This window comes from Cetorhinus maximus, chromosome 6 (genome assembly GCF_964194155.1).
Source record: "Cetorhinus maximus chromosome 6, sCetMax3.hap1.1, whole genome shotgun sequence".
NCBI lineage: Eukaryota > Metazoa > Chordata > Chondrichthyes > Lamniformes > Cetorhinidae > Cetorhinus > Cetorhinus maximus.
This window is the reverse complement of record NC_135884.1, coordinates 156,346,680-156,363,405: the sequence shown is the minus strand read 5'-3', so window position 1 is coordinate 156,363,405 and position 16,726 is coordinate 156,346,680. Positions and strand designations below refer to the sequence as shown.

At 50.1% G+C, this 16,726-nt stretch overlaps 1 protein-coding gene across 3 annotated transcripts in view; it reads left to right on the top strand.

The window, feature by feature from the left end:
- gpatch1 (G patch domain containing 1) overlaps positions 1–16,726 on the top strand; it is a 65,671-nt gene that overhangs the window by 42,073 nt on the left and 6,872 nt on the right. For all 3 annotated transcript variants that reach the window (XM_078544704.1, XM_078544703.1, XM_078544702.1), the window contains exons 14-19: positions 416–540; positions 1,633–1,817; positions 3,856–4,063; positions 10,191–10,292; positions 11,132–11,292; positions 15,364–15,533. In XM_078544704.1, the coding sequence (XP_078400830.1) occupies positions 416–540; positions 1,633–1,817; positions 3,856–4,063; positions 10,191–10,292; positions 11,132–11,292; positions 15,364–15,533 (951 nt within the window). The remainder of the gene's footprint in view (positions 1–415; positions 541–1,632; positions 1,818–3,855; positions 4,064–10,190; positions 10,293–11,131; positions 11,293–15,363; positions 15,534–16,726) is intronic.

The following is a 16,726-nucleotide window of genomic DNA, read 5'->3' as shown; positions in this document are numbered from 1 at the left end:
ATAGTTAGGTACTTGTTTGACTGGCGCAGACTCGATGGGCCGAAGGGCCTTTTTCTGTTCTCTGACTCTATCTATCCAGCTGAAACGTTACAGCTAGTGTATTGGAGCCCAGATTTAGCATCTCATTGGAAGGAATTTATCTCTGGCAGTGCAACACTCTCTATCCTGCATTGTCAAACTTCATCCAATGTGAGATTTAAACCCACAATCTTCTCATTCCAAGTTAAGAGTAGTGAAAAGTTGATAAACTGGAATAAAGTTGCCTCAAGAACAGTGGGGTTATATGTTGGGTATAAGCTTTGGAACGTGCTGCTGTCCATTTGCCTGGGTGAGCTACTGCTTATCATATCACTCTGTTCCTTTAACTTCCAGCTGCCCCCGAGTTTTACAATTTGTTTTCTTTTTCATTCTCTAGGTCAACAAAGTCTGGGCTCCTCAAGGTTAAACGGGACAAATATTCAGTGTTTAACTTTTTGACCGTCCCCACAGCTCCTACACCCAGTGGAATGGAACCAAAAAAGGGAAGTGTACAACATGACAGTAAGTCCAGCTGTTATAAAATAAGCCCCCTGCCAGTGAATGTGCCACTGGATTGAGCCCCCATGCTAGTGAGTGCACCACTGGATTGAGCCCCCCCCCCCCCCCCCCCGCCCCGCCAGTGAACGTGCCACTGGATTGAGCACCCCCCTGCCAGTGAGCGCACCACTGGATTGAGCCCTCTGCCAGTGAGTGCACCATTGGATTGAGCCCCCAGCCAGTGAGTGCACCACTGGATTGAGTTCCCTGCCAGTGTACCTCATTAGATTAAGCGGCTTGCCAGTGAGCGTGCATCTCACTGGATTAAGTCCCCTGCCAGTGAGCGTGCGCCTCACTGGATTAAGCCCCCTGCCAGTGGGCGTGCGCCTCACTGGATTAAGCCCCCTGCCAGTGGGGCATGCGCCTCACTGGATTAAGCCCCCTGCCAGTGGGCGTGCGCCTCACTGGATTAAGCCCCCTGCCAGTGGGCGTGCGCCTCACTGGATTAAGCCCCCTGCCGGTGGGCGTGCGCCTCACTGGATTAAGCCCCCTGCCGGTGGGCGTGCGCCTCACTGGATTAAGCCCCCTGCCGGTGGGCGTGCGCCTCACTGGATTAAGCCCCCTGCCGGTGGGCGTGCACCTCACTGGATTAAGCCCCCTGCCGGTGGGCGTGCACCACACTGGATTAAGCCCCCTGCCGGTGGGCGTGCGTCTCACTGGATTAAGCCCCCTGCCGGTGGGCGTGCGTCTCACTGGATTAAGCCCCCTGCCGGTGAGCAGGGTCAGCTCAGCTGTGGTGCCTCCCACAGACAGTCAGCTGATACGCACTGACTAGTTTCACGCCACGGCGACTTGCATAAAGTACCAGCCAATAACCAGCACCATAGATTATTACTGCAGCAAGTGTCAGCACCTTCGGGGGCTGGGAGGGGGCGGAGTGGTTTGACAGGTAACAGATAAAATAAAAACCTGGGGAGTAACTGATGGGACCTGGCTCCCGAAACGGACAGAATTCAGTGTTTTGTGAACTTTACAGAGAATTCAGAGATTTTGTTTGTGAATTATTCAGAAACATGAATATAATCTCAAATGTAATAAATTCTCTGTTTGAACCAGGTGCTCTGAAACCACCTGAATCCAGAAGAAGGTCCAGGTGGGACCTGTCGGCAGAGGACAAGGAGAAGGATATCATTGATCGTACTTCTAACCTGATTGGTTTGAATACTGCAGCAGAAACAAGATTAACACGACATACAGAGAAAGAAATCGAACAGGACAGAGAAAATAAAATTGCAGAGGAGGTACCTGTGGTAGCAGTGACGTTTGAGTAATCTTACAGGATTTTCTGAGAGCGAAATGGGAACTGCAGACATGGGTGTGTGGTAGATAGAGTTTATATGGACTCCCAGGCACCATTTGAAAAGTGCCACATAATGAATTGTTCAGAAAAGCCGAGCCTGATGTATGGATGGTGGGAAGGCATTGTCGGGGATTGCAGTAACTGGATGTTTGTTAGATTGGGGGAGAAGCCTCTGACTAGTGGAACACTCTGGATTCAGTATTAGAACCTCTTTGCTTCTCTCTCTAGAGAATTGAACTGGATTTTCAAGCGTAAAGAGTTGGGCATCAACATTTTCTGCTGAACCTGGGAGGAGTAGCAAATTGCCAGAAAGAACATAATGAGGCTGGGAGAATGGGCAGAGAGGTGGCAGGTACAGATTAGCACAGGTAAACGTAAGGTGCCTTGATTTGAGAACAGGTATAAAGAATGGGAAATAAACCGTAAATGGTAAACATCATGGGCCATGAAAGAGGAAAGATAACTGATATAGAAACTTTACAAGTTTTTAAAAAACCCATTGAAAAGATAAATAGGATTTTAGTGTTTGTCTTGAGATGAACTGAGTACAAAAGAAAAATGTTTTGATAATTCTCTACAAAGTGGCTTGGCCCCATATAAAATAACTGTGTGCAGTCTGCCCTTTACCATAAGAAATTATAACAGGCCTGGACAAAATGCAATATTCTTTAATCCTATTCATTGCATTCCCATGGGAATGGTACTGGTTTTGATATGAGACTGTCAACCCAGAGGTTATAAATTCCAGTCACAACAAGGAAATTTTTAAACTGATTTCAATAAATTTGTGGACTGACACAGGGGAAAAAATAAAAATAGATGTTGGGTTGTCTTAAAACCCAGCTGGTTCATTAATACCCTTCGGGAAATGCAGTTAGCACCCTGACATGGTCTGGCTTACAAGTGACTCCAGTCCCACCCTTACCTGCTGAGGTAAACATTGACCTCCGGGCATCTCGGGATGGCCCACATCGCAAGTACAAGTAACCAATAAAAACACTTGTCCTGGGCCCTGTTCTTACCCAGTGCTCTTTTATATAGGACAGTGCCAAAGGCTAATTTTAATACTGGGTCTCACCTCTATCCATATGATTTGTAACTTCATCAAACATAGCTTCTTACTCCTAACACCATGTTGGCTGTCTCCTCTTACCTGTTTCCCTTATACTTTCAAGTTTTCACAAATTGGGGATGGGCAATAAATGCTGGCCCAGCCAGGGAAGCCCACATCCTGTAAATGAATTTTTAAAAATTCAATGTAATCCAAAGAATGGGGATAGGGGTTAACAGTAAATCGACCTCGCTACTCCATCTGTCAGTTAAGTCCTCTTCTGGCTTTTTCATAGATTCATGCAATCATGACGGCACAGAAGGATGCCATTTGTCCCATCGAGTCCATACCAGTTCTCTGTAAACTTGTCAGTCCCATTCCCCCATTTTATTCCCATAGCCCTGAAAATTTATTTCATTCCCATAGCCCTGAAAATTTATTTCATTCAAGTCCCATTCAGTTTCCTGTTGAAATCATTAATCACATCCGCTTCCACCCACACTCATAGACAGCGAGTTCCACGTCGTTACCAGACACTGCATAAAAAAAGTTATTTTTCTGTAAAGCATAAATCTATGTTCCCCTAGTCCTTGTACCATCAGCTAATGGGAAGTTTTACTTTGTCTACCTTATACAATAATCTTGTACACATCTCCCTCAACCTCCTCTCCTCCAAGGAGGACAACCTCAGCTTCTCCATCCTAAAATCCCTCATCCCTGGAACCATTTTGGTAAATCTCTGCACCATCTCTAGGACCCTCACATCCTTTCTAAAGTCTGGTGACCAGAACTGGATGTGTTACTCTAGTTGTAGCCTAACCAGAGTAATTGTACTAGATAATTTTAACAGCAATCATCAATCATTCCCAGGCTTGTGGCTTTGACTTTTTTTTGTTATATTAAAGGTAATTTTCTTCTTTCCTTGCAGGTAGATGCTGAGGAGGAAGAAAAACGCCCGTCCATGGACTTATTCAAAGCTATCTTTGCCAGTTCATCTGAGGAAAAGTCTTCATCTTCCTCCTCCGATGAGGCAGATGAGGATGAAGATGAGGAGCCCAGTGAAGTGGACCCCCCTCCTGGAGTGCAAGCTACAGTGGAGTTGGTACCGCCAATACCCACCTCAGACTGTCAACCAGGTTAGTTTACTGAGCAGCTCTGTGATTGCTTACATGCAATCGTTTGATGGTTACAGTAGTTTTTCCTTTCTCGAATGTAACGCCTCTAGAGAGTGGGCTCACCAACTTGACAATGCCGCTCTGTACTACTCTATGGTCAGCTGTAGTGTCGCATAGTGTAGAGGGAGCTTTACTCTGTAACTAATCCCGTACTGTACCTGTCCTGGGAGTGTTTGATGGTGACAGTGTAGAGGGAGCTTTACTCTGTATCTAACCCTGTGCTGTACCTGTCCTGGGAGTGTTTGATGGGGACAGTGTAGAGGGAGCTTTACTCTGTATCTAATCCCATGCTGTACCTGTCCTGGGAGTGTTTGATGGGGACGGTGTAGAGGGAGCTTTACTCTGTATCTAACCCCGTGCTGTACCTGTCCTGGGAGTGTTTGATGGTGACAGTGTAGAGGGAGCTTTACTCTGTATCTAACCCTGTGCTGTATCTGTCCTGGGAGTGTTTGATGGGGACAGTGTAGAGGGAGCTTTACTCTGTACCTAACCCCGTGCTGTACCTGTCCTGGGAGTGTTTGATGGGGACAGTGTAGAGGGAGCTTTACTCTGTATCTAACCCCGTGCTGTACCTGTCCTGGGAGTGTTTGATGGGGACAGTGTAGAGGGACCTTTACTCTGTATCTAACCTCTGTATCTGCTTGGAGACTTCAGTGAGCAGAGCGGGGCTTAAATTTAAGGAAATAGTCTTTTAATTAAAAACAAACAAAAAGTATGGCAAGGGAGCTCAGTCCCGTGTGTTGTACGGCCTGCAGTACGTGGGAATTCTTAGACACTCCTTGCAGCCTGGATGACCACATGTGCAGGAAGTGCCATCGGCTTGACCAGCTTCAGCAACGGGTTTCAGAGCGTCAGCTGGAGGAGACACAGTGGGGCATTCGCGAGGCTGAGGGTTATGTGGATAGCACGTTTTTGGATGTGGTCACTCCGCAGCTTAAGGAAGTGAAGTCAAAGAGGGAATGGGTGACCACCAGTCAGAAGAAGGGAGGCAGGCAGGTAGTCAGGAAAGCCCCAGAGTGCATCTCACTCAAGAACCATTTTTCTGTGTTGGGAAACGGTTCCCCTGGAGAGTGCAGCCAGAGCCAAGTTCACGGCTCTGTGGGTAGCTCAGCTGCACAATGGGGGAGGAGTAAGAGTGCAAGAGCAATAGTGGTAGGAGGCTCAATAGTGAGGGGTGCAGAGAGGTGCTTCTGCGGCCATAGACGTGACTCTGGGATGGTGTGTTACCTCCCTGGTGCCAGGGTCAAGGATGTCACAGAACGGCTGCAGGGCATTCTAAAGGAGGAGGACGAACGGTCAGAGGTTGTGGTTCACATTGGTACCAATGACATAGGTAGAAAGAGGGATGCAACAAGAATTTAGGGAGCTAGGTAGCAGATTAAAAAGCAGGACCTCAAAGGTTGTAATCTCTGGATTACTCCCTGTGCCACATGCTAGTGAGTATAGGAATAGGAGGATAGAGAGGAGGAATGAATGGCTGACGAGATTGTGCAGGAGGGAGGGCTTTAGTTTCCTGGATCACTGGGTCTGTTTCTGGTGAAGGTGGGGCTTGTACAAGTCAGATGGGTTGCACCTGAAACAGAGTGGGACCAACATCCTTGCAGGGAGTTTTGCTAGTGCTGTTGGTTTGGGGGGGGTGTTAAACTAATTTGGCAGGAGGATGGGAAACGGAGTGAAGGTACAGTAGGGGGTGATGCACAGCCAAATATAAAAGAGAAACCAAGTCAGTCTGGAAGGCAGTGCATATATAAACCTGTTGAAGCACAAGGGAATAATGCAAGGCTGGATTGCATCTACTTTAACACAAGGAATCTTATAAGTAAGACAGATGAATTGAGGGGGTTGATTAACACATGGGAATATGATATTGTTGCTATCCCAGAGACATGGTTGAGGGAAGGGCAGGACTGGCAGCTCAATATTCCAGGCTGTAGAATTTTCAGGCATGAGGTGGTGGGGTGTAAAAGAGGAGGTGGCTTTGCACTATTGGTCAAGGAGTCAATTACTGCAGTAAGGAGGGATGGTATCTTAGAAGGTTCCTCAAATGAGGTCATATGAGTAGAACTTAAAAGCAAAAAGGAGGCAATCACTTTGCTGAGAGTGCACTATAGGCAAACAGTTAGGGGGAGATAGAGGAGCAGATATGTAGGCAAATCTCAGAGAAGTGTAAAAATAATAGGGTAATAATAGGGGATTTCAACTTCCCCAATATTAACTTGGATAGTCTTAGTGTGAAAGGTTTAGAGGGGGCAGAATTCTTAAAGTGCATCCAGGAGAGTTTTTTGAGCCAGCACCTAGAAAATCCTACAAGAGAAGGGGCGATACTGGACCTAATTTTGGGGAATGAAGCTGGGCAAGTGGTAGAAGTGTCAGTGGGGGAGCATTTCAGGGATAGTGACCATAACTCTGTAAGATTTAAGGTAGTTATGGAAAAGGACAAAGATGGACTGGAAATAAAGGTCCTGAATTGGGGGAAGGCTGATTTCAATCTGACAAGACAGGATCTGGCCAAAGTGGACTGGGAGCAGCTGCTTGTAGGAAAGTCTACATCAGACCAGTGGGAGTCATTTAAAAAGGAAATAGTGAGAGTTCGGGGCCAACATGTTCCCGTTAAGCTGAAGGGTGGGACCAACAAGTCCAGGGAACCCTGGGTGTCAAGGGATATAGAGGATTGGATAAGGAAAAGAACAGGAGTCTTATGGCAGATACACAGGGCTGAAAACAGCGGATGCCCTAGAGGATTATAGAAAGTGTAGGGGGGAACTTTAAAAAGTGATTAGGAGAGCGAAGAGGGGGCATGAAAAAACACTGGCGGGCAAGATAAAGGAAAATCCAAAGGCATTTTATAAATTTATTAAGGGCAAGAGGATAACCAGGGAAAGAGTAGGGCCCATTAGGGACCAGAGTGGCAATCTGTGCATGGAGCTGGAGGATGTAGGTGAGGTTTTGAATGATTACTTTTCACTGTGTTCACTATGGAGAAGGACAATGTAGGTGTAGAAATCAGGGAGGAGAACTGTGATATACTTGAACAAATTAGTATTGAAAGGGAGGAGGTTTTAGCAGGCTTAAAAGTGGATAAATCCCCAGGCCCAGATGAAATGTATCCCAGGCTGCTGTGTGAGGTAAGGGAGGAGATTGCAGGGGCTCTGACACTAATTTTCAAATCCTCTCTGGCCACAGGAGAGGTGCCAGAAGACTGGAGGACAGTGAATATGGTACCATTATTCAAGAAGGGTAGTAGGGATAAACCAGGCAATTTCAGGCCAGTGAGTCTAACATCAGGTAGGGAAACTATTCGAAAAATTTCTGAGGGACAGGATTAATCTCCATTTGGAGAGGCAGGAATTAATCAGGGATAGTCAGCATGGCTTTGTCAGGGGGAGATCATGTCTAACAAATTTGATTGAATTTTTTGAGGAGGTGACTAGTTGTGTAGGTGAGGGCAGTGCAGTTGATGTAGTCTACATGGACTTCAGTAAGGCTTTTGACAAGGTCTCGCATGGGAGAATGGTCAAGAAGGTAAGAGCCCATGGGATCCAGGGCAATTTGACAAACTGGATCCAAAATTGTCTTAGTGGCAGGAGGCAGAGGGTGATGGTCGAAGGTTGTTTTTGCGATTGGAAGCCTGTAACGAGTGGTGTACCGCAGGGATCAGTGCTGGGACCCTTGCTGTTTGTAGTGTACATTAATGATTTAGACGTGAATATAGGAGGTGTGATCAGTAAGTTTGCAGATGACACGAAAATTGGTGGAGTCATAAATAGTGAGAGCCTTAGATTACAGGATGATATAGATGGGCTGGTAAGATGGGCAGAGCAGAGGCAAATGGAATTTAATCCTGAGAAGTGTGAGGTGATGCATTTTGGGAGGACTAACACGGCAAGGGAATACACAATGAATGGTAGGACCCTAGGAAGTACAGAGGATCAGAGGGACCTTGGTGTACATGTCCATAGAATCCAGAAGGTAGCGGCACAGGTAGATAAGGTGGTTAAGGAGGCATATGGGATACTTGCCTTTAGTAGCCACGGCATAGAATATAAGAGCAGGGAGGTTATGTTGGAGCTGTATAAAATGCTGATTAGACCACAGCTGGAGTACTTTGTGCAGTTCTGGTCATCACACTATATGAAGGATGTGATTGCACTGGAGAGGGTGCAGAGGAGATTCACCAGGATGTTGTCTGGGCTGGAGTGTTTCAGCTATGAAGAGAGATTGGATAGGCTAGGGTTATTTTCATTCGAGCAGAGAAACCTCAGGGGGGGACCTGATAGAGGTAAACAAAATTATGAGGGACGTAGATAGGAAGAAACTTTTCCTCTTAATGGAGGTGTCAATATCCAGGGGGCATAGATTTAAGGTAAGGGGCAGGAGGTTTAGAGGGGATTTGAGGACTTTTTTTTTCACCCAGAGGGTGGTTGGAATCTGGAACACACTGCCTGAGGGGGTGGTAGAGGCAGGAACCCTCACAACATTTAAGAAGTATTTAGATGAACACTGGAAATGCCATAGCATACAGGGCTACGGGCCAAGTACTGGAAAATGGGATTAGAATAGGTGCTTGATGGCAGCACGGACACAATGGGCCGAAGGGCCTGTTTCTGTGCTGTATAATTCTATGACTCTATGACTCTGGGAGTGTTTGATGGGGATGGTGTAGAGGGAACTTTACTCTGTATCTAACCCCGTGTTGTACCTGTCCTGGGAGTGTTTGATGGGGACAGTGTAGAGGGAGCTTTACTCTGTATCTAACCCCATGCTGTACCTGTCCTGGGAGTGTTTGATGGGGACAGTGTGGAGGGAGCTTTACTCTGTATCTAACCCCGTGCTGTACCTGTCCTGGGAGTGTTTGATGGGGACAGTGTAGAGGGAGCTTTACTCTGTATCTAACCCCGTGCTGTACCTGTCCTGGGAGTGTTTGATGGGGACAGTGTAGAGGGAGTTTTACTCTGTATCTAACCCCGTGCTGTACCTGTCCTGGGAGTGTTTGATGGGGACAGTGTAGAGGGAGCTTTACTCTGTATCTAACCCCGTGCTGTACCTGTCCTGGGAGTGTTTGATGGGGACGGTGTAGAGGGAGCTTTACTCTGTATCTAACCCCGTGCTGTACCTGTCCTGGGAGTGTTTGATGGGGACAGTGTAGAGGGAGCTTTACTCTGTATCTAACCCCGTGCTGTACCTGTCCTGAGAGTGTTTGATGGGGACAGTGTAGAGGGAGCTTTACTCTATATCTAACCCCGTGCTGTACCTGTCCTGGGAGTGTTTGATGGGGACAGTGTAGAGGGAGCTTTACTCTGTATCTAACCCCGTGCTGTACCTGTCCTGGGAGTGTTTGATGGGGACAGTGTAGAGGGAGCTTTACTCTGTATCTAACCCCGTGCTGTATCTGTCCTGGGAGTGTTTGATGGGGACGGTGTAGAGGGAGCTTTACTCTGTATCTAACCCCATGCTGTACCTGTCCTGGGAGTCTTTGATGGGGACAGTGTAGAGGGAGCTTTACTCTGTATCTAACCCCGTGCTGTACCTGTCCTGGGAGTGTTTGATGGGGACAGTGTAGAGGGAGCTTTACTCTGTATCTAACCCCGTGCTGTGCCTGTCCTGGGAGTGTTTGATGGGGACAGTGTAGAGGGAGCTTTACTCTGTATCTAACCCCGTGCTGTACCTGTCCTGGGAGTGTTTGATGGGGACAGTGTAGAGGGAGCTTTACTCTGTATCTAACCCCATGCTGTACCTGTCCTGGGAGTGTTTGATGGGGACAGTGTAGAGGGAGCTTTACTCTGTATCTAACCCCGTGCTGTACCTGTCCTGGGAGTGTTTGATGGGGATGGTGTAGAGGGAGCTTTACTCTGTATCTAACCCCATGCTGTACCTGTCCTGGGAGTGTTTGACGGGGACAGTGTAGAGGGAGCTTTACTCTGTATCTAACCCCGTGCTGTACCTGCCCTGGGAGTGATGGGACAGTGTAGAGGGAGCTTTACTGTATATATTTAATGTGTTTTTGAATCCAGTAACCAGTTGTTCACTTTGTGTAGTTGCAGTTGGCTGTACATAATAACTCAAAATGATTTGTTCTTTTTACTCTTAGTGAAAGAGCCTGAACAAAACCCACAAACTGCGCAGTGCAGCCCCCAGAAACCCACAGACACCCAGGAATTCGGGCCCAGGCTACCCCCAGCTCTGCTCTTCGGTGAGATACTGATTCCGGTGTAAATCCTGCAGCTAGATAGCAATCTTCAGTGTGTAGACTACAGTAAAAAACAAGGCAGTTATATTGAACCTTTCATAAATCACTGGTAATGCATCAGCTGGGGCACTATGTGCATTTCAGAGCAGTGTAGCTTTGGAAGAATATCAAGGCTTTGGAGAGGTTGTGAAGAGATTTATTCGAATGACCCCAGAAATGAGGGATATGGAGTTATGGAGAAATGGGAGAATCTGGGTCATTCTCCTTCGAGCAGAGAAGGTTAAGAAGGGGATTTAATTGAAATGTTCAAAATGATGAAGCATTAAGACAGAGCAAATATGGAGAAACTATTTCCACTAGCAGGGGGGCGTCAGTCACCAGAGGACGCGGACTGAAAAGAGCCAGAAGCGGATTTTGAGGAGATCGTTCCTTTACTCTGAGTATTGTGATATGGAACGCGCTGCTTAAATGGGGTTGGGAGCAGATTCAATAGGAACTTTTAAAAGGGAATTAGATAAATACTTAATGGGGAAAATAACAGTGGTATGGGGTAAGAGCAGGGACTAATTGGCTAGCTCTTTGCAAGAGCCGGCACTGATGCAGTGGGCTGAATGTCCTTGTGCTATATGATTCTATGATGTACAAGTGTGAGAGTCAGTAGCAGTATAGATTACTAACGACACAGGAGAGGATACTTGGTTAGATGTGATATAGATTATATAGAGGAATGTTGCACTCAGTAAAAGCTTAGATTTTATAGAGGAGATTATACTTGGTATCTGTTCAGTTTTGGATGAGTGATTTACAGCATTGATGTAATGTGGGTTGTGATTTCTGTTCAGCTGAAGGTAACTCCCGTCCATCGCCCGATTACAACACGGGTTCTCCAGTATCGAAATGCAGGTGGTCAGAGGAATGCAGTAGCAGCACAGCTCAGCAGAAGGACAAACAGAAAAAGAAACACAAAGACAGACAGAAAGGAAAGAAAGCAAAAAAGGAGAAGGTCAGTTCAGAGCATTGGGGAATGTGCTGGAGGGGAATGAATGTGTTGGAAACGCCCTGAGACACCCGGTATAAATTCTCCCAGCTGAATCTGTCCTGTTGCTGGGAAATGCTATGCATCACAGCCAGAGTTCCCCCCACAGAGAGAATTGAAATGGGAGACTGCTCTTCCCCACCCTGCGCACACCCCCACTCCCCGATCGTACAGTGCAGTCTCCAGGGTCTCTGGCCCAGTATTTGTTGTCCCAGAATACCATTAATTCCGTTCACTTTCTGCCTATTCACTTAGACAATAATCCACCAACATTGTGGCCCAGCCCACACTCTCCCCCCTGAGAGACACTGACCGGCCCACACCCTCCCCACTGAGAGACACTGACCGGCCCACACCCTCCCCACTGAGAGACACTGACCGGCCCACACCCTCCCCACTGAGAGACACTGACCAGCCCACACCCTCCCACTGAGAGACACTGACCGGCCCACACCCTCCCACTGAGAGACACTGACCGGCCCACACCCTCCCCACTGAGAGACACTGACCAGCCCACACCCTCCCCTCTGAGAGACACTGACCGGCCCACACCCTCCCCACTGAGAGACACTGACCGGCCCACACTCTCCCACTGAGAGACACTGACCAGCCCACACCCTCCCACTGAGAGACACTGACCGGCCCACACCCTCCCCACTGAGAGACACTGACCGGCCCACACCCTCCCACTGAGAGACACTGACCGGCCCACACCCTCCCCACTGAGAGACACTGACCGGCCCACACCCTCCCCACTGAGAGACACTGACCGGCCCACACCCTCCCCACTGAGAGACACTGACCGGCCCACACCCTCCCACTGAGAGACACTGACCGGCCCACACTCTCCCCACTGAGAGACACTGACCGGCCCACACTCTCCCCACTGAGAGACACTGACCGGCCCACACTCTCCCCACTGAGAGACACTGACCGGCCCACACCCTCCCCACTGAGAGACACTGACCGGCCCACACCCTCCCACTGAGAGACACTGACCGGCCCACACCCTCCCCACTGAGAGACACTGACCGGCCCACACCCTCCCCACTGAGAGACACTGACCGGCCCACACCCTCCCCACTGAGAGACACTGACCGGCCCACACCCTCCCCACTGAGAGACACTGACCGGCCCACACCCTCCCCACTGAGAGACACTGACCGGCCCACACTCTCCCCACTGAGAGACACTGACCGGCCCACACCCTCCCCACTGAGAGACACTGACCGGCCCACACCCTCCCCACTGAGAGACACTGACCGGCCCACACCCTCCCCACTGAGAGACACTGACCGGCCCACACCCTCCCACTGAGAGACACTGACCGGCCCACACTCTCCCCACTGAGAGACACTGACCGGCCCACACTCTCCCCACTGAGAGACACTGACCGGCCCACACCCTCCCACTGAGAGACACTGACCGGCCCACACTCTCCCCACTGAGAGACACTGACCGGCCCACACCCTCCCCACTGAGAGACACTGACCGGCCCACACCCTCCCCACTGAGAGACACTGACCGGCCCACACCCTCCCCACTGAGAGACACTGACCGGCCCACACTCTCCCACTGAGAGACACTGACCGGCCCACACCCTCCCACTGAGAGACACTGACCGGCCCACACCCTCCCCACTGAGAGACACTGACCGGCCCACACCCTCCCCACTGAGAGACACTGACCGGCCCACACCCTCCCCACTGAGACACTGACCGGCCCACACCCTCCCACTGAGAGACACTGACCAGCCCACACCCTCCCCACTGAAGGACACTGACCGGCCCACACCCTCCCACTGAGAGACACTGACCGGCCCACACCCTCCCACTGAGAGACACTGACCGGCCCACACCCTCCCACTGAGAGACACTGACCGGCCCACACCCTCCCACTGAGAGACACTGACCGGCCCACACCCTCCCACTGAGAGACACTGACCAGCCCACACCCTCCCCACTGAGAGACACTGACCGGCCCACACCCTCCCACTGAGAGACACTGACCGGCCCACACTCTCCCACTGAGAGACACTGACCGGCCCACACCCTCCCACTGAGAGACACTGACCGGCCCACACTCTCCCACTGAGAGACACTGACCAGCCCACACCCTCCCCACTGAGAGACACTGACCGGCCCACACTCTCCCCACTGAGAGACACTGACCGGCCCACACCCTCCCCACTGAGAGACACTGACCGGCCCACACCCTCCCCACTGAGAGACACTGACCGGCCCACACCCTCCCACTGAGAGACACTGACCGGCCCACACCCTCCCACTGAGAGACACTGACCGGCCCACACCCTCCCCACTGAGAGACACTGACCGGCCCACACCCTCCCCACTGAGAGACACTGACCGGCCCACACCCTCCCCACTGAGAGACACTGACCGGCCCACACCCTCCCCACTGAGAGACACTGACCGGCCCACACCCTCCCACTGAGAGACACTGACCGGCCCACACCCTCCCACTGAGAGACACTGACCGGCCCACACTCTCCCCACTGAGAGACACTGACCGGCCCACACCCTCCCACTGAGAGACACTGACCAGCCCACACCCTCCCCACTGAGAGACACTGACTGGCCCACACCCTCCCCACTGAGAGACACTGACCGGCCCACACTCTCCCCACTGAGAGACACTGACCAGCCCACACCCTCCCACTGAGAGACACTGACCAGCCCACACCCTCCCACTGAAGGACACTTACCGGCCCACACCCTCCCCACTGAGAGACACTGACCAGCCCACACCCTCCCACTGAAGGACACTTACCGGCTCACACCCTCCCCACTGAGAGACACTGACCAGCCCACACCCTCCCCACTGAGAGACACTGACCGGCCCACACCCTCCCCACTGAGAGACACTGACCGGCCCACACCCTCCCACTGAAGGACATTTACCGGCCCACACCCTCCCACTGAGAGACACTGACCGGCCCACACCCTCCCACTGAAGGACACTTACCGGCCCACACCCTCCCACTGAAGGACACTTACCGGCTCACACCCTCCCCACTGAGAGACACTGACCAGCCCACACCCTCCCCACTGAGAGACACTGACCAGCCCACACCCTCCCCACTGAGAGACACTGACCGGCCCACACCCTCCCCACTGAGAGACACTGACCGGCCCACATCCTCCCCACTGAGAGACACTGACCGGCCCACACCCTCCCCACTGAGAGACACTGACCGGCCCACACCCTCTCCACTGAAGGAAACTGGCCGAGACCCTCACCGATGTTCCTTTAACAGTCTCTGTTTATGGGGGCTTCATGGGAAGTTAGAGTAGAGCGCACTTGCAATCATTTTTGATGTGGTTATACCTCGTGCCCTCCTCCAATCTTATAAATTCCCCAGTGCTCCCACGCGATGTTCTTATTGATCTGGCCACCAGTGAGAGTCCTGTACCTCGAGGTGCTTCACCAGCTTGAAAATACTTGAACACAACCCTGCTTTATAAACATAAATGTGAATTCTCAGCCTGGCTATTTCGCATGATTGAAATGGATCCATTGTACAAAGCCGTCCTGTAGGTCCTAAGTGGAGCTTGGTGTCTGGTCTCTTACAGTGGTTCAGTGGTTTGGAATCTCACCTCTGAGTCAGAGAATCATTGATTCAAGCCCCATTGGGGAACGTATAATCCAGGCTGACACACCCTGTGCGTCAGCGGGAGCGCTGCACTGTCAGAGGGTCAGTACTGAGGGAGTGCTGCACTGTCAGAGGGTCAGTACTGAGGGAGCGCTGCACTGTCGGAGGGTCAGTACTGAGGGAGTGCTGCACTGTCAGAGGGTCAGTATTGAGGGAGTGCTGCACTGTCAGAGGGTCAGTACTGAGGGAGTGCTGCACTGTCAGAGGGTCAGTACTGAGGAAGCTTGTCTGTGGAGATTGGCTCTGTTTTACCTATACTAGAACGATGAGTACACTTTAAAAAGTGCTTCGTCACTTGTAAAGCTCTTTGGGACGTCCCAAGATGGTGGAGGACATTATAGAAATTTGTTTCTTTTGCTTGTCAGAGAAAGAAACACAAGAAGCACAAACACAGATCAAAACCAAGAAGTAGGAACCCGCAGGACAGTGACAACAGCTCAGGGGACTCCAGACCGCAGCAGGGTAGTGGCGGGAGTGACAGTGGCAGAGAGGGCAAAGACTCCCCCTCTGTGTCCCATGCAGATCTGCTGAAGCGGTGAGTATTCTCTGGGTTACAGCCGAGAGTGTTCTCTCTGGGAATCACCGATGGGGAAGTGTGCCACAGAGTATATCGCACACTGGGTGCAAATGTTGGGAATTTAGTGGGGAAGGAGTGTGTGTGGTGAAGGATAGAACTGGAACCAATCTTTATCTACTTTTAAAAGCATTTATTTACAGAGTTACACTTAACAAACATGCACCTCCTCACTAAACCCCTGCAGTTTCAGTCTGTTCCTATTTATAGGATCACAAATGAATCCCCAGCTAATGCTCACAATATAATACAATTACATAGAAACATAGAAAATAAGAGCAGGAGTTGGTCATTCAGCCCTTCGGGCCTCCTCCGCCTATCAATATGATCATGGCTGATCCTCTATCTCAACACCGTACTCCTGTGCTCTCCCCATACCCCTTGACACCTTCAGAGTCCAGAAATATATCAATTTCCTTCTTGAATATATTCAGTAACTTGGCCTCCACAGCCTCTGTGATAGAGAATTCCACAGGTTCACCACCCTCTGAGTGAAGAAGTTTCTCCTCGTCTCAGTCCTAAATGGTCTACCCTGTATCCTGAGACTGTGACCCATGTTCTAGACCCCCCCCCACAGTTAAAACAGACGATGGGCATTGGTTCTCGGGTTCAAGTGTAATGTTGTAGTCCGGGACTTAATGATTAGGGGATGGATAGCATCCTTTGTAAGTAGGATTGAGAGTCCCACATGGTTTGTTGCCTACCTGATGCCAGGTGACAGCTCGAACTGGCGTGAAAAGATATTGGGAAGGGAGAGGGAGATTGTGATTCCTGTTGACACAAACAACATTGGGAAGAGTGGGCAAAAGGGACTGATTATAGTGTACCGAGGACAAAGAGCTAAATTCAAGAACAGGATCTGACGGGTTATAATCCATGGATTATTACCTGAGCCACGTGCAAATTGGAATAGGAATTAGCAGGTTAGAGAGGTGAATGTATGACTGAAGGGGTGGTATAGAAAAGGGAGATCCATTTCATGGCACACTGACATGGCAATACTGGGACAGGAAGGAACTGTACCATTGGGATAGGCTCCACCTGAACCACACTGGACCAGGATTCCAGCGGAAAGGATAAATAGGGTGGTCACAAAGACTTTAAACTGGCAAGTGCGGGATGAGGGGAGGGCCTAGATTGAAAGGATTGAATAA